Genomic DNA, 22875 nt, shown 5'->3' on the forward strand with positions numbered 1-22875 from the left:
ATGGCATCCACAGAAGAAAACTTTCCTCGAGGGGGAATCCAGAAGAAGCCCACAGAGACAACAGGAAAAAAACCAAAACCAAAGTTTGAGCAGGATAACTTGTTTGATGTATGTCAAGAGTTCCATTCACTGTCAGAACATGACGTAAAATTCTTCCTGTCCCTTACCTCTATAGTAACCTCTAGAAAAGACTTCTACAAAGAGATAACTGCTGGCATCCTCCTTGCTTCTGATCTCTTAAAGATCCCAGCTATCTGATACATGTTGAATGGGATGTCAGGGAAGTGCAGTGAAGATTACCAGAAGATGTTGTACAAGCATCTGATGCTGAGATACTTGCATTGTTCCACTAGAGTTGTTGCATGCAGACAAACTAAATTTGGTCTTCCTCTGTTCCGTGGAGCATGGTGCAGTTTGCTTTTACTGCTTCTCTCTGCTCCTGTGATTCACGGTTTTATAAAAGGTTGGTCGCAGCTTAAAAGGGGATATTTTAAAAGACTCCCATGAAAGCATATAGAAATTAACGTGCTTATTTCATTTTTTCTCCAATCTCATGTTTTCATCTAACTTTATTCCTGACAATTGAGTTATGCCTTAACATGATGTTCATCTTGTTATCTACTTTTATTCTTTTCCTCTCTACTTATAATCTAATTCAGATTCACCATGAAGAACAAACACAGAAAAGAAAAAGGAGCGAAGGGGATCATAGGAAGCAGAAAAAATTCAAGGCAGACAAAAAGGCTCCTGCTAAAGACATTGCTGTTAGTGTTGAACCACTCACAATTCAGGTTTGTGGATAAATGTTTTATTTTGTGTGTCTCTCCCTTAATGACCTTGGTAAAAAATTTGTGTTTTCCCTCATTAAAACCTGTAACATACAGCAGGAATTCAGGATGTCTACCACACTATTATCACTGACTTGTCCAGGTAACCACTGTGTGCTGTTCTTTCTGTTTTCCCAGGAGCTCTGTGAGGGGATGCTGCTCCTTGGTTGTATAAAAGAGGTAACTGTCTTTGAGCTTGTCATCAGCTTGCCCAATGGACTTACGGGATTTGTCCCAGTCACGCAGATCAGTGACGCCTACAGTGAATTGTTGAGCAAGCAAGTGACCCAAGGGGAGCTGCTGGAGGTGAGACTGTGGGTCAGGGCTGTGATTTCTGTCTGGGACCTAGGGGAAAATAAGTCAGAATCAACCTGAAGACTTTCTTAGGAGCCTAGTTTCTGGTGTCTTACAGATAGCTGAAGTTTGATTGCCTGCAGCAACTTAGCCTTGGTTAAATATTGCATGAACTTCATAGACAGCCTGTTAAACTTGGATAGATTTGTGCTTTCTTTTTGCTGCTGTAGTTAAATACTGATCCTTGGCTGTAGGCAGTTAAATGAGGAAGCTAATTAAATGGTTGGAAGATGATGTGAGGATGCCAGTTTCTCACAGAGAGCTTGGAGAGAATAGCGTGGTCCTTATAATATTGTGGTGTTTCTGCATACAGAGTCCTGCTGCATAGTGCTAATGTATATTTTCTCTGAGCCCAGCTATTTCAAACTATATTTTCAGTTTCCTGATAATGCAGCTTCTTGGAAAGAAAGAGGATGGAGTAACCTGCTACTCTGTCTATCCAGTGTCAGCTCTCCCTAAGTTGTTGTGGAATATGCAATGTGCTGGATGCTAGCCACTTAGTGGTGATGTTTTTCTTTGTCAAAGAGGGTGGTGAGGTTGGTGTCTCACTCTGAAGATGTACTTTGGTCCTCAGCTGCAACATCTTGTCTCTGTCCTGCCTGGTATTTCTATTTAAGTAAAGCTTAGCAGACTTTCCAGTATGTCTCTGCCTCTATATTGAGATTGTGGTGTTTGTGATATTTCCTGCCTTTTATTGTAGTGTTGTCAGAGATCGAGGACTTTCCTATAGGATTTTTATTTGAAAAAAACTCATTCAGTAACTGTTTCTGGCCTTCTTGCATGAATTAATGTTGTTATATTTATACGCCTCCTTACTTTTGATCATGTTTCTGGGCAGGATTTGAATTCTCTCTCAGACCTGTACTCTCCAGGGATGTTGGTCAGATGCGCTGTGACCAGTGTTGAGAGAAGTGCCGACGGACGTCGGAGTATCAAGTTGTCCATCAACCCTAAAAATGTCAACAGGGGTCTGAATGCATCAGCACTAACATCAGGCATGGTATGTGTTCACAGCCTTTCTAGCCTTTTGAGGTGCTTCTTGCAGTGCATGAGTGGAACTCCTCAGTTTGTCCTTGTATGCTATCGGAACAGAACAGGAAGCTGCTGCCTCCAGAGGAATAAACCTGGGAGGGGAGGGCAATATTGGATTTTGGTTATGTTCTTACAGGCTGTCACCCATGAAACCATTCACCTGATTTTTATTTTTATTTTTTTTTATTTGGGCAAATTATGCAGTTACTTCTCTCTGCATAAGTTTGTTTATTTAACAGCCTATCTCTTAGAGGTGCTTGGTTGTTTAATTTTGGTGTTTCCAGCTTTATGATTGCAGGTTTGTGTCTGCAGTTAGAGCACCTGCTATAGTTGAGCATTCCATTTTTATTTTCATGGTACTTGTCCATTAACTCCAAACATACATACATAGCTGGACAAGGATAGAGTTCAGACTCCCATTGTCAGGTGAGCTGTCTAGTAAGAAAGAATGTTACGTTTGTTCTTTGCTCTGCAAAACTGTTCTCTGGCCTCATGAAACAAGTGAGTACTTGTGTGGTAAACCTCTCCTCAGAGGTGCATTCTCTGCAGATGCAGCTGTTTCTTCACGTTACTGAATTGCAATGCTTCCCTCCCAACAGCTGCTCTCTGGATTTGTGTCTAGTGTAGAAGACCATGGCTACCTCATTGATATTGGAGTCAGAGGGGCTCATGCTTTCCTTCCTCATCAGAAAGCCCGAAGTTACATCAAAGCAGTCAAGAAAGGTATGTAGTATTACAGTAAGAGCTGCTGAAGTTAAAATAGATGTGGAGAATGAAAGGGATTGAAGCTCGCTGTATCTGTGGTGTTAGTGCTCCTCAGTGAGCGCTGGGACATGATGGAGTCTTTGCAAATTGTTGAAAACAGCAGTGGCTGATAAGCAAAAAGCCACTAGGTTCCCTGTTTTCTGCCAGACCATGTTGTTGTTCCAAGCCCTCTGACCCTTGCTGGCTGTAGACCTCACTTTGGTGAGGTCTTTTAGCTTCTTAAAATAGAAGGAACTCTGAAAAAGCTTTGGAGGAAACTACAAAAGGGAACTCCTTAGTGTTCCTGGAAGGGAATTTATGCTGTGGCTTGCCTTTGTAGGGTCTGACTTGAAAATAGGGCAGAGCCTGAACTGCCTCATTGAGGAAGTAAAGAATGAGGGAAGAGTGGTCCGTTTGTCTGCTGATCGATCAGAGGTTTCTGCATCCATTGCAACAGAGCAACAGAACTGGACACTCTCTAATCTACTGCCAGGGCTGGTGGTAAAAGCTCGAGTGCAGAAGGTAAGCTGTGTTTGTTTGTGGGTTATTTTCTTTTTCATTATTCTTTTTTGGGCCTTCCTGAAGAGATAAAGGTTTAAGTGGACATGGTAGTTGGTAAGCTGGAAAACTCTGTTTGGGTTCAGTTACACGAAAAGAGCAGACACTGTTTTCAGCAAGGTGCTCCCGGTGGTTTCACCTAAGGTTTGATCTTTGCAATGCTTCTGATACTGTGAGTACAAAGGCTTCGGCCAGGAGATGGCAATAAACCATGGAGAAGAACAGGATGATTTTTTTTCTGTGCTCTATGCCTAGGAAAGTATTCAGCACTGTTGCAGCACTCTCAGAGTAAGGACAATATAGGGGAAAATCTGAAGGATTGTTTTTACAGAACTGTAGAAAACAGAGTTGTTAGCAGTTGCCTATTTTGATGTGCTTGTTTAGTGCAAGGTGACTTCTTGTGAAATGTGTGAATTGCTCTCTGTTTCTGAAAACCAATTGACTTCTTAATTATTTTTTTTAAATTATTTTTTTTTCATTTTCACATATAATTTCCTTCACCCTTCTAGGTGGCTCCACTGGGTATCAGTCTGACCTTTCTGTCTTCCTTCACTGGCATTGTGGATTTCATGCATGTGGACCCAGAGAAATCCACAAATTATTCTCCAAATCAAGTGGTAAGGAAGAGGATGAAACCTGGCTGGAATTATTATGTTGCTTACAACATCTGTTATCTTCTTCAGCAGCATTTTGAGGAAGGGTGTTTTTCAGTGGAATCTTTTCGGTCTTATCTTTCATTTGAATTATTATCATAGCTGCTTTAGGGCTGTAAAGAGCATAGCCATTCCTGGGGTAAATGGAAGACTTGTTTGGAAAGCATTTGAGACTTGTGAACGGTGGCAAATGAGTTCTGTGGTTGTCTTCTGCTCATTGCATTGGTACCAGACTAGGCCATTAAGAATGAATGAATGCAACAAAAACCCTGATCTATGGAACTGTTGAAGCTGAGAAGATGTTAAGTGTTCATATGTGAGCAGAGTTCAGGCATCAAACGTAATGTCTAAAAATCACAAGCAATATGACATCCTTCAGTTTGGTATGTATAGTGATATTATACTGATAACAAACATCATCTTCTAGGTGAAGGCCTGCATCCTCTCTACCCACCCCACCTCCAAGGTGGTGCATCTTACTCTGCGGCAGGCCTTCCTGCACCCTGGAGGATCCCCAAACCAGCTCTCCAATGATCGCATGGGGGCCGTAGTGGAAGAGTCTACAGTGAAGGCTTTCTACAAGCAGTTTGGTGCTGTCTTTGAGCTTGATGATGGCATGCTTGCATTTGCACGAGTAGGTACCGGGGCAGTGAAAGGAACTCCTTCAGAGATCTCTTAGCCTCTTGGGGAAGGAAATTAAGATTAAGTTTTATTTCCTACCTTAGTGTTCTTTGTGAGACAAATAAACATATCAAGATAATGTGGAAGGTGTTGGCTAAATGCAGCCTCCCCTGTTTGGGTTGGGATGTAAGTGAGTTGTTGCACAAGAGCTAGTACAAGTTGCTGCCTGAAGGGTGCGTTAGAAGAATGATTTTTGTCAGCTGCTACTACTTCAAGCTAAGGGCCATACAAGTGTTGCCATTTTCCAAACACTGAATTCCCGTTTGTTTTTGTAGTTGAAACATCTATCAAAAACCAGAAAATCTTTTAAACCTGCAGCGTTCAAGGCTGGATGTAAGCATAAGTGTCGGATCATTGACTACAGCCTGATGGATGAGATGTGCATAGTATCTCTGAAGCAGTAAGTTTTACAGACTCTTCTAGTAAATTTGGTTGAAGGATCAGAAGGGTTTGGTCAGTGTGGAGAGTTTTGTGGAACTGGAACTTGCCATTTGAGGTTTTTAGCTTTTATCTGTATTGTATCATGCCAGGTTGTGTGGATATCTTGCTCTTATCCTAACTGTAGGAACATATACATACATACATACATATATATATACATATATGTATATATAACATATATATACATGTATATATATGGTGGGCTATAGCCCAGAGAGACTAAATGACTTCTGCTGTGGTCATGTCAGAAGACTATAACTGAACAAGAAGCTGAACCTTGGTCTTCCAAGTCCCAGCCCATTTTGCTTCTCCCTCTTAGTATTTCTATCTGTGGCTTTAGGCAGTGCAGGTTATGGGTTCTCTTTCCATGCAGCCATGCCTGGTGGTTGTCACCAGGAATGGAAACCGGTGAACCTTCCTGACCTTTACCCAGAGTGCTGTCTTGCAAGGTGGGTCACTTGGGTAAAGCACAAAACTTTGGTGATGTAGAGTGTTGGGTATGTGTGGTATAAAGGATACTTTGGAGAAAGTGAAAAGGAGAGTGAAAAGGATATTGTTTCTTCTTATCCTGGCTTTTTTTTTTTTTCTTTTTTTTTTTTTAAAGTTGCCTGACAGGTCACCTCTTGTTCTCTCTCTTTCCTAGTCAAATTATTGAAGCTCGTTTCCTGCGATACGAAGATATTCACACGGGGGATGTCATGCAGGTGAGCTCCTGAAGCACTGATGCTATGCAGCAGTTATTCTTAGAGAAATTATCTAGATAGTGTACATTTTTCTTTCTGCTTAATGTGTATATTCATTCAATTTCTGATCCAGATTTGTGGTAGGTAGAGTAAGAAGAAAAACTAAGGACTTCAATATCAAAGTGTGATACTCACTCATCTTTCTCTGTTTTGTTCAGCTTTTTGTTAATGGTGGCAAGGCAATCACAGTCATTCTTACGTTTGTGTCATGGTGTGTTGGTTGTATCTCTGGAAATAGTTCCAATTTACCAGAGTTGATAGGAATTCTACAGAAGTAGACTGTTTAGGTTGTAAAACAGCATTATGCAGTGTGTAAAATGTGTATTAATTTGGTGTGGGTTGGACTAAGATTTCATTCTATGTAGCTTGTCAAATTTCGTAATAGTATGTGGTGCAGTGTCCAAATTGCTTCTTACCTGTGCGTAGCCTACTTTTCATGCTGAACTTACTGATCATTTTCTCTCTTTTGGTCTCTAGGGCAAAGTAGTGTCTCTGAAACCCATTGGGATGCATGTGAAAGTTGCTGATGGAATTAAAGGGCTTGTGCCATCCATGCATCTTGCTGATGTGATCCTGAAGCAGCCTGAGAAGAAGTACAACGTAGGAGATGAAGTCAGGTGTCGGGTGAGAGCTGCTTGAAAGGACCTCCAGCTGCTTTAAATCGCTGTATTTCATTCTGACTACTTAGCTGCTGTGTTGGTTGGAGAACGGCAGACATGCTTTTTGAACCTTGTTTTACTCTGCTTTTGTAGGTATTAGAATGCAATCCTGCAGAAAAGAAGCTATTCCTTACTTTAAAGAAAACTCTTGTGCAATCAAAGCTTCCAGTCCTCTCCAGTTATGAAGATGCAGAACCAGGTCTGATCACACATGGCTTTGTGGTGTGTGCAAGGGAATTTGGCTGCATTGTGAAGTTCTACAATGATGTCAAAGGTCTGGTACCCAAGAATGAGCTGAGCTCAGAGCCCATATCTTGTCCAGATAAAGTCTTCCATGACGGCCAGGTAATTAATTTACCTATGTCAAGCCTTGTGTGAATGAATGCAAAAGAGAAATCTGCAATTGTGAGTTGGCTTTGATTTGAGTTTTTTCTTGGAGAAACCAAGTACACCAAGAGTTCACCTTTCTCTTTGGGTAGTAGTTAGCCTCCTCTATTTAAATAGAGCATGGAAAAGAGACAGCTCTTCTTTAACATCTATCTCACATAGCTTTTTCTTTTTCCCAAGGTGTGTGGTTTCCTTATTTGTTTTTGTTTTGTTTTTGCTATAGGTTGTTAAAGTAATGGTCTTAAAATGTGAGCCCCAGCAGGGAAGACTCTTGCTGTCCTTCAGGTTATCAAGCAGGCCTGTTCCTGAAGGCAGAACTGAGTGTACTCCAAAGAAGAAACAGGAAGTGAAATATCAAATAGGAGAGGTATTGAATTCAGTGACTATTCCTTTTTTTGTCTCTAAGTGTTCTCTAAAAAAACCTGTAGTCACTCTGAGCAACTCTGCTTCAAAAAAAAAGCTGCTGGAGGTCGGGAACCAGCGTTAAGTATGCATTTCTTATTTTGCAGTCAGATCAAAAACAAGGTCTGTTGTCAGAGGTCAGGATAAAGGAAACACAGGACAGTCTTCTAGGAGGTGCCAAATAGTACTTTTGCTCCTTGACGAAGTTCTTTTTCTTCTGGGTGCTGTTAATGTTCACTCCAAAAGCAGCTGATTTTGGACTTAAGAGAAATGTTTCTTAAATGCTTGCCTGTTGTATTGTGGAACGCACAGCTTCCAACACCCTATGGATGTTACTGTTGCAGGAACGTTACAGTTGTTTTTAAATTGTGATAAAATGATTCCCTTCACCCTTCAGACAGAAAGTGATAACCAAGAGAGTCTCTGTAGTCTTTGATTTTGCTGGGAACTGGGGATTGCTTTTGTTTTACCATCAGAGCTGGCATGCTTCTGAGGCTCAGTCCTGTTGATGTGAGATTCTCTCTTGCATGGCTGGGAGGCCTTGTCAAAAACCATCATTTGGTACCTGTGCATACTTCAAAGGAACTTTTATATCACTCTATTTCTTCTCTTTTCAGATGGTTGATGTGAAAATCTTGAAGAAGAATGAGAATGGGCTCGAGGTTTCTATCTTAGAAGATGGAGATGATGTGATAGCCTGGCTTCCTACAGTGCACCTCTCTGACTTCATTGCTAACTCTAAGCTCCTGTGGCATTGCCTTCAAGAGGGAGATGTCTTGCCCAGAGTTATGTGCCTGAGTGACAAGGGGGACCGTATTGTATCCTTTGTTATTTCAACAAATCAAATGAGGGTGATGAAGGACAAGAAAAAAAAAAAAATCTGTTAAAAATCCGGAGTGTCTGCAACAAACAAAATATTTGCTAGTTAATCTGTTGAAGCAGAAGTGCCTATAGATGCTTCAGAGGGCTACTATAATTTGCTGGTTGAGTGATGCTCTGCTGCTGCTAGAATCCCATTGAGATGAGGATTTGGTTGTGAAATTGCTGAGCTTTCCAAACAGCTTCTGGAAATCAGTGTTAATCTTCTCATAACCTTAGAAAAAATGTTGCAGTTTTTATACCAAAAGGAGGAACTTAAATATTAGGAAGTTTTCAATTCAGCTGGACGAAGCATGCATCATTAATGCTGAGTAACTTAAGAGATAGTGTTTGTTAAATTTTAGTGTAGGGAGATCAATATGACAACTGAAATTGCAGGAATTTGGGCTTCTGCACTGCTTAGTGTGTAAAAAGTGCTGTAGCTCAGTGGCTAGCAGCATTGAGAGACTGGCAGGCTCCTTTTATTCATCTTCCCATTTTTCCTAACTGTCTATTCAGATCTTGTGCAGGAAGTCTGCAGTGATGTCTGCTGTACAGGAAGAGCAAGTTGTGAGGAGCTTCTCTGAAATCCAGCCTGGGGTGCTGCTGACTGGTTATGTGAGGAAGGTTATGCCCTTCGGAGTGTTTGTGGAGTTCCCCTTTGGTGTGACAGGACTGGCACCTAAAGTAGTAAGTCGTGCATTCACTTGACTTCAGAAAACAGCATGGGTGTAATCATCAGGAAAGGCTGAAACACAGTTTTTAAGCAAGGCTGGAGGGAGCAGTAGGACTGGGGGTCCTGTGTTTGGACAGCTTCCTCACAGTGTGGTAAATGCTGCCCTTATGTTTGCGTTTTAATTCACTTGCCAAATGAAGTAAAGGACATTATTCAATCAGAGATTTCAAGTAACTTCAGTAATTCATTTTAATTGACAGCTTTTTGTTCATTTGGCTAATTTCACTTGGTATTTTCATTAAGTCTTAACTGAAACCCTTCTCTCGAAAAGCACTGCCAATGTCTGGCAGTTAGCAGCTGTGTCCAATAATCCTTGCCACTTTGTTTCCTCTGCACAGAGCATGAGTGACAAGTTTGTGACAGACACCAAGGACCACTTTGTGGTGGGACAGACTGTAATTGCAAAGGTGATGAGCATTGATGAGGAGAAGCAGCGTGTGCTCCTCAATCTGAAGGTGTCGGAGTGCAGCTCTGGTGATTCAGCTGCAGAGAGCTTTTCACTGCTGAATCAATGCTTCAAGGAGATGGAGGAAATCAAGAACTTGTTGAGGAGAAGAGGTAAAAGATTGCATATGTTCTGCCAAAGAGGATCTTATCTTAAAAAAAAAGGTCTTCAGGTGAACAAAAAAGAAAACTTTTTTTTGTAATAAAAGAAGTTCAAGCAGAGATTTGGCTTTTAAGAGGAGTTGTATTCCAGCTGGAATTAGAGCTGTAACAGGACCAAGAATCTCTTTTCACTTGAGTCTGCTAGGTTTCTTACCTTGATTTGAAGTTGAAACTTGAAAAGTGAGGGTATAAGTAGATGAACCTTAAGGCCACTATACCTGAAGAGTAGTGAAGATGCAGTGGAACCAGTAGATAGGTGTCTCAAAAGAGTCTGTGAAGGTGAAAATGAAACAGGCCAGGGTGAGATTGGATTCTCTGTGGATCAAAGCCTTTTTCCAGCATTGGGGATGGTTTTTTTTTTTTTTAGTGTGAAAATTTGTAATGATTTATGAATCAGTCTAAAAGTAAAGGAACTGGGGCATCTAGTAGCGCTGATTTCACAGTTGTATCGTACAAATAGTTGTCTGTTTTCTTTGAATCTGGCAGTGGTTAATTTTTTGCGCTGCATGCTCTTTCATTATAAGATCCTTAGCGTACTGACCCAATTTCTGTGCTCAGTAATCAGATGTTAAACTTCACAGGGCTTATGGATATATGAATATTGTGCCAAGCTCTGAAACTTTTCTAATGTTTAAACAGAGTTGTAAGCATGTAGTTTTTCCTTTTTTTTCTTCTTCTTCTTTTTTTTTTTTTTTTTTAATGGAAAAATGACTCTTGGAAGAACTGACTCGTGGAAGTCCTGAAGGAGTTTTTCTGTGTGCCTGGGTGAATGGCTGCAATGTACAGCGAAGCAAAACAGTGACTAAACTTTTGTATTTATTTTTTGTAAACTTCTGTATTTATTTTTTTTTCTGGAGTTATCAGATCCTTAATGTCATGAAATTTTCTGCTTTCTTTAGATCATAGAATTTACATGTTTGTATTTACTTGTACTTACTTTACAGATCCAGGAACCTAAACTGTGTTTTCTGCTGTGGAGGATATAAATGGATATAAATGTTTGTTTGTGCTGTTCTAAGGAAATGTGAAAATATTTTATTAAGAAATTGACTTGCCAATATTTCTTGTCTTTTTCTAGAGGAGTCTGGCTTGGCCCAGAGCTTTTGTGAGCTGGTGCCTGGGAAGGAGCTGCAGCTGGTTGTGCAGGATGTGACAGAGGACGGCTCAGCACTCTTCAGTGGCAGCTGTGTCAGAGGCTGGACTGTAACAGCTACCCGCTACCACTTGGGAGGTAGGGATCCTTTCTTTGCTTGCTTTGGGTTTCACTCATGTAGTATGAAGCCTCCATCTTGAAATTAGTTATTCAGGAGAGGAATCAACCTGGTAGGGATCTAACCAGAGCAGGGACAACTCAAAGTTTAGTTTACCTTTCTGCTATCTCGCTTGAGTAACTTAGTTACAATTAGCAGCTAAGTAGTCTTTTTATCACTGCAGTTTTTACGAGTTAAACTTGATCCAGAGGTGACTGTATGGGGCTGCTGAATCACGGCCTGAACCTCTGATTGATCACCTGAGGTGAGCAATGAGTCAGCCACGGGAGCACAAATGAAGGCAATTCACCTGTGCTGCAGGAAGGGGTGGAGCCTGACTCCACCTCTCCTAGACCCATTTAAGAGCTGACTGCCAGTGGGGAGGATCTCTTCTGGAGATCCACGCCACTGGAGTTTCCTATGTGAGCCCAGGATAGGGTGACTGTCCTTTTCTGATCTAGTATGATAATTACATAAGCCAAGCTCTCAAATATACTATATCATCTGTATATTCATTGATGGTACAGGTGACCCTTCCTGCCTGCCAAGTGCTACAAGCTAAGTTACTCGAAGTTCTTTACTGTCATCAGGAGACAACCTCTTTGTTCTTGTTTGTAGGCAAAAAAGTCGTTCCTGGTGAGAAAGCAAAGGGGCTGGTTCTTCATGTGGATGCCATCGCATCCAAGGTGCATGTTTCTCTTCGAGAAGAACTCTTAAAAAAAAGAGCCAAGCAAGTAGGTGTTCAGTTTTAATGTTTCTGTTCCTGTGTCACACCCTAAGGGAATAATGAATTTTGAGTGGGGGGAGGCCTTTTCCTTCCTTTAGAGCTGCAGGAGGTCAAGTAAAGGGAATCAAAATCTCAGCAAGGGATGTCATTATCTCCATTTCTGTTTAGCGGCTCACAAAGAACTCCCAGCACCCTGCCATCGTGCAGCACGTCGCAGAAGAGTTTGCCATCGTGTCTCTGTTGGACTCAGGCTGGCTGGCAGCTGTCCCCATAGCCTCTCACTTCAATGATACCTTCCGCTTTGACTCAGAAAAAATGAAGGTGGGACAGAGAATCTATGCAACCTTAAAAATGGTGAAGGCAAACGATCTTGGAGTTGTGTTAGCAGTACAAGACCCAACGAAGAAGAATGTTTTTGTAAGGGACCGGAAAGAGTCTGAGACAGCCTTAGAGGAGACGCTTGCTGCTGCTGTGAAACACTCTCTTTCCCTGGGTGATATCGTTACTGGTACTGTTAAATCTGTCAAACCAACCCACGTCACAGTTGCTATTGATGACAAATTGACGGGTTCAATCCATGCATCCCGGATTCTGGATGAAGTGCCCATACACTCTTTTCCAACGTACACTTTGAAAGCTGGACAGATGGTGACTGCCCGGGTCATTGGAGGCAGAGATGTGAACACTCACAGGTGGGAAAATAAGCACCTAATATCACTGACATTAGGGGAATGTGAAAGGTCAAAGAATGGCTTTAATTCAAATGGTCTAGGCTGTTCTCTTTGTTACCAGATGCTGTTGTGGCTATCCTTTCTGGAGTAGTGGAGAACCTCAGGAAATCTGCAGTTATATTCTGTCTCAGACCCATGTTGCAGTGCATCAACTCTTTCTACCTCTGTCACTGGATTTGTCTTGAGTGTAGATTGCAAGAAGGATGTCTAATCCTTTAAGGTCCAGCAGAAACCTTAAATGCAAGCAGAACTTGGTTCCAGAGATTAAATTTGCTTAAATGCTTTGGGTACCTAAATTGCCACTGAAATAGTACTAGGACGGCTAAAACAGAAAGGCCTTTATAGTTTTAAGGAGCTTACAGTTGTTTTTCAGCAGTGCAGAAGGGAGTACGGGTGACTGGGGTGTGGTGAAGTAATGAGAAACTTTGATCCTATTTGTATTCTTTAGGTACCTGCCCATCACACATCCACACTTCACACGATCTGTTCCAGAGCTCAGCATTCGACCAAGGTAAGTGTTGGTGTTTGTATTGTCTATACACCCTTTATAGACCTTGTATCCATGTAGCTTCCCTGTATTGTTACATTCCTTTTGGGAATGAGCTCACCCATTCAGTAGTAAGGAGCTTTACACACAGTATAGCATAACATCTTGCTCATTTTTTCCACCCTAACTTAGATCTGTTAACTGTATGCTGTGAAATGCACACCATGTCCTTTTAATGTCCTTGTGCTGCCAGTCTGAATCGTGGTATGTCCCATCATATTGAAAAGATTTCCCCTCTTAAGCCCAAAGAAATTGTCACACTAACATTAACTTGCCACAGTTTCTTGGGTTTCTAATTCCTATCTGCATTGCTAGGACCAAACCTCCTAACCAGTATCCTCTTTCTTTATTTGTGAACAGTGAAATAGAAGGGAAAGTTGAAACAGTGAGAGATGACACCCATGAGAAACTTGGACCCTACAACGTTGGACAGACAGTCACCTGTTTTGTGAGGAAGGTGAGGTCAGAGTCTTCCTAAGAAGTGTGCTAGGAGGAGACAGCAGGTGGAGGTAACCCCAGAGGCTTTAGCTTAAACCTATGAACAAACTGACACTACCGGATTCTTAATTAACCACGAGAGTGGCCCTTGCAAAGCATAGTGTCTTATGAGAAGACTAGACAGAAGGTGCACTTTTCTGTATTTGAGAGAATTAAGTTGACTGGTGGTCTTAAACATGCTGGTTTGTTGCCAGCAGGTGCTTCCTTCCCTGCAATCTAGCAAAACAGCCTTTGATAAATTATTTATGCCACCAGCACTAAGTATGCTCTCTGCTGTTCCTTTGTGTGCTTGCATGTGAATCACAGCAGCATTAAGAATGGATCTGAAATAACCGTTTTTGTTTGATGCAGGTGCCAAGGCTTAAGTATTCCTTTCTAGCCTTGAAAATTAGTGAGTCCACTGAAGAAGGGATGTCATTCACCAAAGGTCTCATGCTGTTTTTGGCTGTTTACTGTCTTTTCAGTATAATATCCTGAAAAACTGGCTGGAGGTAGAAGTGACCCCTGAGATTCGAGGAAGAGTTCCTCGTCTGCTGCTGTCTCTGAACACCAAGGTAAGAGGCTATTACAGATAAGCTACACAATTTTCTTCTTTGTGTGTCTGCAGGTGACTGCCATTGACACTTCTGACATCCATGTGAACTCAGTGCAGTGACATGCCCTTCAGGCATAACTGCCCTCAGTGATGAGTACGATGCCTGAAGCTCGTTCAGTCTGGGTTTACTGAGCCACTGGGGGAAAGCTGAGCTATCTGTCATGGGGACGCATCAAAGATGCATTTGAAAACTTTAAAGCTTCATAGGAGTGTACACAAGTCAATGCTGTGCAAAGCTTCTTTTCTGGTAATAGGTGGAAATCTCTCTTCCCTTTCAGGTCTTAAAACATCCAGAAAAGAACTTCAAAAATGGCCAGGCGTTATCTGCTATAGTGACTGGAACAGATGCCACCGAAACAAACCTCTTCTTGTCACTCACAGGTAAGGTGGAGCCTTAACAACAGGACACAAATAAATATAATGCTTTCCTCAGAATTGGACCTTCACTGACCTCCTCAGTGAAGGAAGCTATTACACTTGAGAGCCGAGCTGTAGCTGCTTGTAAAATGGAGCTAACCCCTTGGACCCCGACCCAGATGTAGCAGTGTGCAAGGCGAGAGGTGTCAAATCTTTAAGGAACTGCTTACCTACTGTCTCAGACAGAAATCCTATCTGAAGCACATATGAATATATTCCTTTCTGACCTCAAAAATGAGGTGGTACATCTGCCAATATCTCTAAGTTATTCTGAATGTTGTAACTGTGCAGTTAAGGATCTCATCTCTGTTCTCATGACGAGCTTGTTGCTGTAGACTGAGAGAGCACAGACTGCACCTTGCCAGAAGCTAGTGGGTTTGGTGTGTGACCTATGCAACTAAAACCAGCCTCACTGGCTCGGTAGCCCTGTTACTTTTGTTACATGCTTTTAGAGTATTATGAGGACTTTTCCTTTCTTTGCCCTTTCCAGGAATTCAGTCACTGGAACCAGGTACCAACACTGTAGGCGTGGTAGCAAAAATGATTCCTCACATTGGTTTGACCATCACTCTGCCAGGTGGGAAGACTGGCAAAGTCAGTATCTTTCACCTAAGCGATAAATACACAGAGAGTCCTCTGAGTGACTTCAAAATTGGCAAAGTTGTCAGGTCAGTAGCTTTTGTTATTCTTTGTTTTTCGAGCAACAAGGCTTAGAAATATATTCCTATCTGGTGACAGTTTTTTCACTACCATAAGATGATGATAGATCTGTAAGGTTCAGCTTGTTGCTAAGATGTAATGCTTACTTTTTGGGTTGTCTGTTTAGAAGAGAAGGCTATAACCTCATATGTGTTTGGCTGAAACATCACTTTTCAGGAATGAGAAAGCCCCTTTTGATTGCCTTCTTGGACTGTCATTTGAGAGAAGATAATCTTCTAGTTAAGCTGATGATGGGGTTGAGGGAGATCAGTTATCCCAGCTCTGGTATAGTTCTGTGTGCTGTTTGGCAAACCAGTTGCCTTTAATTTGTAATGTTTGAGTAATAGCCTTTTTCTACTGCACAAACTTGTTGGGAATGCTGGAGGGTGAAACAAGTCAAGTAATTCAGCTGTAACAATTGTCAGTTCTTTTATGCGTCTAATAGAGACTAGGTACAGCAAATAGACTTGTTTCAAAATGCCCTTCAGACAGTGTCATGAACTTTTCTGTCATGCTGCTTTGTGTTAGGCAATGACTACTCTAAGGGACAGAGTGTTTTTTTCCATCTGGAGCTTCATTGTGCTGGTGAAAATATCTGTTTCCATGTGTGCCTTTATTTAAGGGTAAAAAATAATCCCTTTGTTTCCTCCCTTCATTCTCCTATGCAGATGTTACATCCTCTCCAATGAGAATGGCAAAATCCAGTTATCTCTTCGGCAGTCCAGGTTGGTCTCTTCCCTTCAAACTATCTCCTACCAGTGAGGAAAAAAAGATGTGAAATCCAGTTACTGTTGCTTTGTATAGTTCATTGTGAAGTGTTCAGAAGGCAAGAGCTAGATTTATTTATTTTCTGTAAAGGATGAGTCTTGTTTCCTGTATATCAACAAGGCTGCAATGTCTGACATTTAATGTAGAGCTGATAAAAAGTGTTCAGGTGGCGTTTTTATTTCTCACTGTTTATAGATTTGATTTGACAACTATTTTTGTTTAGGAAGAAAGAAAAAGTTCCTTCCTGGAATTTGCAATTCAAAATATGTTACTTTCAGTGTTCTGCTGCATTTTAACCATTTTGGGTAAAGAACAGAGTGTGCTAAGTGCCTTCTTTAAAAACTGAGCCTCTTGTGTTGTCTTCTCTGTACAACAAAAGTATGCAAACTGTGTTGGAATGAACTATCTTAAAAACAAAGCAGGAGAGGGAAAAAAAAAACAACCACGGCCATTCTTGCACAAAACTTCAGACAGCATTTTGCATTTTACGTTTTCTTTTAGTGTCAGAGTAAGCCATGCTGATCTATTCATAGAATTACAGAATATCCTGAGATGGAAGTGGCCCACAAGGATTATTGCATCCAGCTTCTGGCTCCACATAAGACCTCCCAAAATTCAAATTCTGTGTCCTCGAATGTTGTCCAAACAGTGCTGCTGTCAGCTTGGTGCTGTGACTGCTGCCCTGAAGAGCCTGTTCTGATGCCTGACCACCTCTGAGTGAGGAGCCTTTCTGTGCTCCCAGCCTGACCTCTCTTGGCCCAGCTTCATACCATTCCTTTTGGTTCTGTTCCTGTCACCAGAGAGCAGAGATCAGTGCCTGCTCCTCTGCTCCCCCCATAAGGAAGTTGAACAAACCAACTGACCTAGGTGCTCCTCATACATCCTGCCCTGTAGACCCTTCATTATCTTTGTTGCCCTCCTTTGGACATTCTGTTACAGTTTTATATCCTATTTAAATTGTGGTGCCCCAAATTTGTTCTGTTTGACTCTATCTACAGCACCACATCTGGTCTCTAATGCTATGTGTAACTTGGCAAAGATGCAGATAGCCAATTAGTGCATTTGAATTAAGTGAAAGATGTTTCTGGTATGTTTTCCAGAACATACTAGCTGTTCTTAATGCCAGTTTCTTTGCTTAATACCTAGAGCAGAATGTGGTACTCTCAGATGAATGAGTGCTTTACTTTCTTACCTCTCTTTTCTTCTAGATTAAACCCCAAGAACAGCAGCAAAGTGGAGGACGCTGAAATAACAAGTATTAAGGATGTTAAAAAAGGCCAGCTATTGAGAGGCTATGTCAAATCAGTTACTCCCTCAGGTGTATTCTTTGGGTGAGCAGCAAAATAAAAATATACTGGGAAGTGGGGGGTCTTGGCAAACTCTGTATGTACGGTTCTGGAGTCTTTAAGGGGGTGTCAGGTGTAGTTTTATGTTGCGAAATGACATTCTGATTTCTGAGATTAAATTTATTGCTACATTCCTGAGCCTGTGAAATTGAAATATGGAAAACTTGAGTGATACTATACAGAACTTGTGGTTCCACAGATAGAGTCATTTTGCTTTTTCTCTTCTGTTATTGACCATTTATTTACGTGTTTTCTTCTTCTCAGCTTGTCTGCTTCTCTTCTGGGCCGAATTCTGTTCCAGAATGTTTCCCCTTACTTTGTACAGAAACACTCCTTATATGAGAAATACCTGCCAGAGGGAAAGCTGCTCACTGCCAAGGTCCTTGAGTAAGTCCAAGATTCTTGAAAAAGGCCTCTTAATTAGTAGGAGGGAGATGAGGTAGGAAGTGGGAATAGAAGGAGGGACAGTAAAATGTCAGAAGATTATTGGGAGTAGCTCAGATAATTGCAGTCATCTTAAATGTTTTTATGATTATTTTCTTCTCTCTCATTGCTCCTGGCAACGCTCTGAAGTGTAAATAAAAATGAAAATCATGTTGAGCTCTCTCTCCTGCCTGAGGACACTGAGATGCCAAGCGTCCTGCCTGAATCCCTAGGCTTACCACGCTATGGTGCAGAGGAAGAGAAAAGAGAGGAAGAGAAAAGAGAAGAAGATAACAAGGAGAAGAAGGAAAAGGTTAAGAGGAAGAGAAAACAGAGAAGAGTGAATTCTGAGAGTGAGCAGGTATGGATGTGATTGCTCAGGATATGCTAAAGGACTTGTTTGGCCCAGATAATGACTGAAGATCCTCTGGGGTCGGGAATTCAAGTAGGGGAAAAAAATTATTAAATTTCATTGGAGATCTGTAAAGATGAGAAACTTTACAGTTTGGAGTCTACTGGAGTTTACTGAATAAGCAGCCCATCTATGTTGCTTGTGTGAGCTGTAATATTGATTTTTGCCAACAGATGTAGGTGAGCATGATTTTATTCATTTGTTTCCATTATATGAGAGCACAGTGGGGGAAGTTGTGCCAGGGCACTGTCCTTTCTCTGCTGCCAGACTCATTACTGTGGCTTCAGAATTGTCTATAAGACCATTGTCTATAAGACTCCAGCTGTCTTTGTTCACCATGTGCTCATTTCCTCCGTTGCAGGAAGCAAAGCCAAAAAAAAGGAAGCTTTCTCCAGCAGATGAAAATGACAGTGGAATTGAAGTGTATTATCGGGAAGAAGAGGATGGTGACCAGGAGGGAGAGGCAGCTGAGGAGAAATCTAAGGTGGGAAGTTGGAAGAAGTACATGAATTGGAAACAACTTTGCAGCTCTATGGTGATGTATCAGTTCTAACTGGGATGACAGTAACTGTCATTGCCAGAGATACAAGGGCACAGTTTGTCAGCTGTGAATGGTGCAAGATGTGTACTGGGTTTGATTTACAGCAAATGTGACCAGAGCAATGTTTTTCTGGTGAGCTGTTTGCAAGTGGGAGAAGCCAATGGTCGGCTGTCACAGTAGTCCTACCAAACAACCAACATCTGTCTCTGATTTCAGTGTAAAATCTTAAGGTTAAAACCTAGTATGTGCTCTGTTTTCCTCCAAGCAGATAAAGAAATGTGGTGAATTTCCCAGGCTGCAAGTTTCCACAGGCTTCACCTGGGATGAGGACATAAATGCAGTGGAAGTGCCTGTACTGAATCAGAAGGAAGAGAGCTCAGAGAGTGAGGAGGAGGAGGAAAATCTGCAGTCTAAGGTACTGTGTGCTAATATCACCTGCACAGGAGGCGCCACATGGTGGCCATCACGTGTTGTCTTGATACTTGCATGTCTGATTGTCTGGGAGCAAAGCCTCTTAACCCAAAGGATGATCTCTGGTGACTAATACAGAAATTCCTTAACTACACCGAGTGCTGGGTTTAGCAGCAGGTAATCTCTGAAGCAGAGAAGAGAAATAGGGATTCTCTCACAGACATGTAAAAAAAAAAAAAAAATTATGATCAAACACTTTAATGAAGTTAAAATACTTGTTCTTGATTTCATCTTTTTTTTTAATATTGCTCTAAATTTAGAGGAAAGCCTGGAGATAAAAATGTTGTCAAATTACAGCCCTCTTAGAATACAAAAAAGTGCTTCTTTAAACTGTGATCAAGATTTTTTTTTTTTTTTTAGGAGGCTGTTTCAGTATGAGCAATCCAGCAAAATTGGAAACAAGCTCATGAAATGCTTTCATATTTACTCTTCAGGATTTCCTGTCCCTCAAAACTTACCTTTTCAGAGGCTACATATGGCAAATACTTTGCCTAAGGTGTAGTTGCCTTGTACTGAGAATTATGCTATCGTTTATTTCTAGTTTAGACCTGAGTCACCCTGGTGATCCAGCAACATACCCCAGACTTGCACAATTTCTCCCCATGTGTCCTGGATCTTTAGAGTGGACGATGGTGGCGAATGCCAGCCTGAGGGGTTGAGGTTAAAGAAGAAAAGCAAGGGTGCATGTGAAAGTGTGGATCCTGCAGTTGGGATGCAAGGCGAATGAAGCGCTTTCAGCCCTTGATGTATTTCATTAAAAGAAATCAGATTTAATGTAGTTCTTCTTTTTTTGGAGCTATGAACTATGCTTGTGTGGAGGGTAAGGGTGTCGTTCTCCTCCTCCCTGAAAAAAAATTGGCTCCTTTTGGCCCCTTCTTGAGAAACCTGCCTAGCCTTAGACGTACTGGGGTCTGGCTGTGCTTTAGCTGGGCCTGCCTATTCTGACATACAGTATCTATTCTTTCCCTATCCTTCATCAAAAGAAACAAACAAAGAAGGAGAAGGAGCTGGAGAAGCAGAAGAAGGAGAAAGAGCTATGCAAATTAGAGGCAGCTCTGATGGACCCGAGTCATCAGCCCCAGTCAGCAGATGATTTTGACCGTCTGGTGCTGAGTAGTCCCAACAGCTCCATCCTCTGGCTGCAGTATATGGCTTTCCACCTCCAGGCTACTGAGATTGAGAAGGCCAGAGCTGTGGCAGAGAGAGCACTTAAAACAATCTGTTTCAGGTAATAGTGGAGCTTTGCCTTTCTTTGCCGCACAGAATAATTAATGGCGCATTAATGGTGCTGGAAGAAGAACGCTGGTAGCGCCATCAGTGTGTTGTGTGCATGTGAAGTGGGAAGCTCTGTTTCAGCGAGCTCAGAGGAATTAAATGGTAGCAATTGTCGGCTGGTCCTTTGAAGGTATGATGTGAGTCACTACGCTTGGCCTGCAGCTGCATTGCTGCAGCTTGTGGGTACAGTAACTCCCCAGGGTATCACTGAGTACACAGACGTACCTCTGAGCAGTTGGAAGGGTTTGGAAAAGTGTAATGCTGTTTGTGATGTCCATAAATGAAGTAATGAAATAAACTGTGAAACTCGCATTACCCATTCCATAGGGCTACACCCTTGGGTATTAAAGCATCTCCACAGCATGGTGAAGTTCATTGTATTCTCTTGAATTATCCTTGTGGTTTCTAGTTACAAACAACAGTGATCAAAAGTTGTAGGATGAAACAACTGCTGTGCTTATTCTAAGAGTGGTTTTTCACTTGTCTTGATAACGTGATGCAAGTCAGCAAGTCTTCGGGTGGCTTGCAAAAAGCTGATATAGGCTGATAAAAGGCTGTATGTTCTTGTTCGTATCTGCTTTAAGGGAAGAACAAGAGAAGCTGAATGTCTGGGTTGCTCTTCTAAACCTGGAGAACATGTATGGCACTGAGGAGACACTGATGAAGGTCTTTGAGAGAGCTGTTCAGTACAATGAACCTCTGAAAGTCTTCCAGCATCTGTGTGATATCTATGCCAGTTCTGAGAAGTACAAGGTGAGATTGTGCAAGCACTTCCCGGGCAACTATCCTGTTCTATCATGTCAGTAAACCACCAGCCCTGGCTGTGTAAGCTTCTGGTTCTCTGATGTTAGCCCTGTCCTGTTCCTAGCTGGGATTAATAGTTGTTGTTGGCATCAGACGAAGAACTATTGGTACTTACTTCTCACAAATGTTCAGAGACACCTGAGCCAGGAACAAGAGTTTCATGAGCGAGAGTTTAATGATCTATAGGGCTTTGTTATGAATCTGCGTGATCTAACCCAACTTTGCCATTCCAGCAAGCAGAAGAATTGTACCACACAATGCTGAGGCGTTTCCGTCAGGAAAAATCAGTGTGGCTGAAGTATGCCTCTTTCCTCCTGAAGCAAGGCCAGACTGAAGCTACACACAGGCTTTTGGAGCGTGCTCTCAAGGCTCTGCCCACCAAAGAACGTAAGCACTCGTTGCCAATCATCACTTGGACTATGCATTTATAGGTCTCCAGTAGATGGGCTGCCTTGTGCATGTGTCTGCATGTGGCAATGATTATAATAAGTGAAAACTGCAGCCAGATAGCGTTGAATCTGCTTTCCTTGACTATAAGGGGAGGGGAAATTTCAGCCTGGATAACAGCAGTAAAGCTTGTTGTAAAACAAACAAAAGTTAAATTGCAGCTCCTTCACTCTGACCCTCCACCTTGGACCAGAATCGCTTTACACTCATCTCTGAACAGAGATGATGCTGTCTCTGTGCTTGCCATTTCTGTGTAATTATAACTCAATTTGTGTCCCTTCATAGGAAAGAGGGCTGCTGTGATCCCCTAACATGTCATTACTTGTTCCAGATGTGGATGTAATTTCAAGGTTTGCACAGTTGGAATTCCGTTTTGGTGACCCAGAACATGCCAAGGCCCTTTTTGAGAGCACCCTCAACAGCTACCCGAAGCGAACAGATATCTGGTCCATCTACATGGACATCATGATCAAACAAGGCAGCCAGAAGGAAGTACGGTGAGTTGTGCTATAGGTGGCTGGGAAAAAGGACAGTATAGTGCTTAGGGTAACACCTGAAGAGAGCACAAGTGGTACTGCCAAGGGCCTCCCAGAGCAAAGGAAAATTTGTATCTCATAGAGAAAGAAAATAGCAAAAGCTTGTCCTCCCCAGGTCTGGGAAGACTCCAAGGAGATCTGCATGGCAGAGTTAGTAATTAATAGTAAGGAGTGACCTGCAGAACAAAAACTAGAGGGCTTTCAGTAAGGTTCAGCTCTTTTATCTCTTGTAGCATGAAACTAAGGAGAATGGTCTCTTTTTTGCTGAGATGACAAAAGGAAGTTCAGCTTCTCACACTGTAGATCCAGCTGCAGGCATTTCATGAACATCGGGTCAAATACAATGGCTGGATCTTTGTGTAAACTGTCTAATGAAGAAGGCTTCTGCTTTGAGGCTATCACCAGTTCTCATGAATCTCTTTCTTGAGGTATTGGGTTGTGTCTCCTATGAGTTTCTGTGCTTTGCTCAATGTACAGGGCTTGTGTTGAGTGCTGTCACCAACATAGCAATCTGAATCACTTTGGTTTCTTGCAGGGACATCTTTGAGAGGGTCATACACCTGAACTTAGCACCAAAGAAGATGAAATTCTTCTTTAAGCGCTACCTGGATTATGAAAAGAAATATGGTACAACAGACACTGTGATGGCTGTTAAGACAGCAGCACTGGAGTATGTAGAGGCCAAGAGTTCCCTCGCTGACACCTAA

General features: G+C 41.9%; 1 protein-coding gene across 1 annotated transcript; it reads left to right on the forward strand.

The window, feature by feature from the left end:
- Positions 1-22875, forward strand: PDCD11 (programmed cell death 11; the record flags this gene model as incomplete). The annotated part of the gene is made up of 35 exons (XM_079535383.1): positions 1-108; positions 660-791; positions 966-1133; positions 2020-2181; positions 2813-2936; positions 3298-3479; positions 4025-4132; positions 4596-4802; positions 5125-5249; positions 5934-5994; positions 6511-6657; positions 6786-7037; positions 7303-7446; positions 8099-8299; positions 8859-9029; positions 9414-9633; positions 10760-10912; positions 11550-11665; positions 11827-12350; positions 12838-12900; positions 13297-13393; positions 13899-13988; positions 14308-14410; positions 14937-15114; positions 15814-15870; positions 17122-17244; positions 17524-17646; positions 17833-18043; positions 18456-18578; positions 18904-19050; positions 20090-20334; positions 20966-21134; positions 21419-21572; positions 21964-22129; positions 22704-22875. 35 exons carry the CDS (start codon positions 1-3, stop codon positions 22873-22875), a joined length of 5526 nt encoding a protein of 1841 aa, XP_079391509.1.

This window comes from Tetrao urogallus (assembly GCF_951394365.1).
Source record: "Tetrao urogallus genome assembly, chromosome: 5".
NCBI lineage: Eukaryota > Metazoa > Chordata > Aves > Galliformes > Phasianidae > Tetrao > Tetrao urogallus.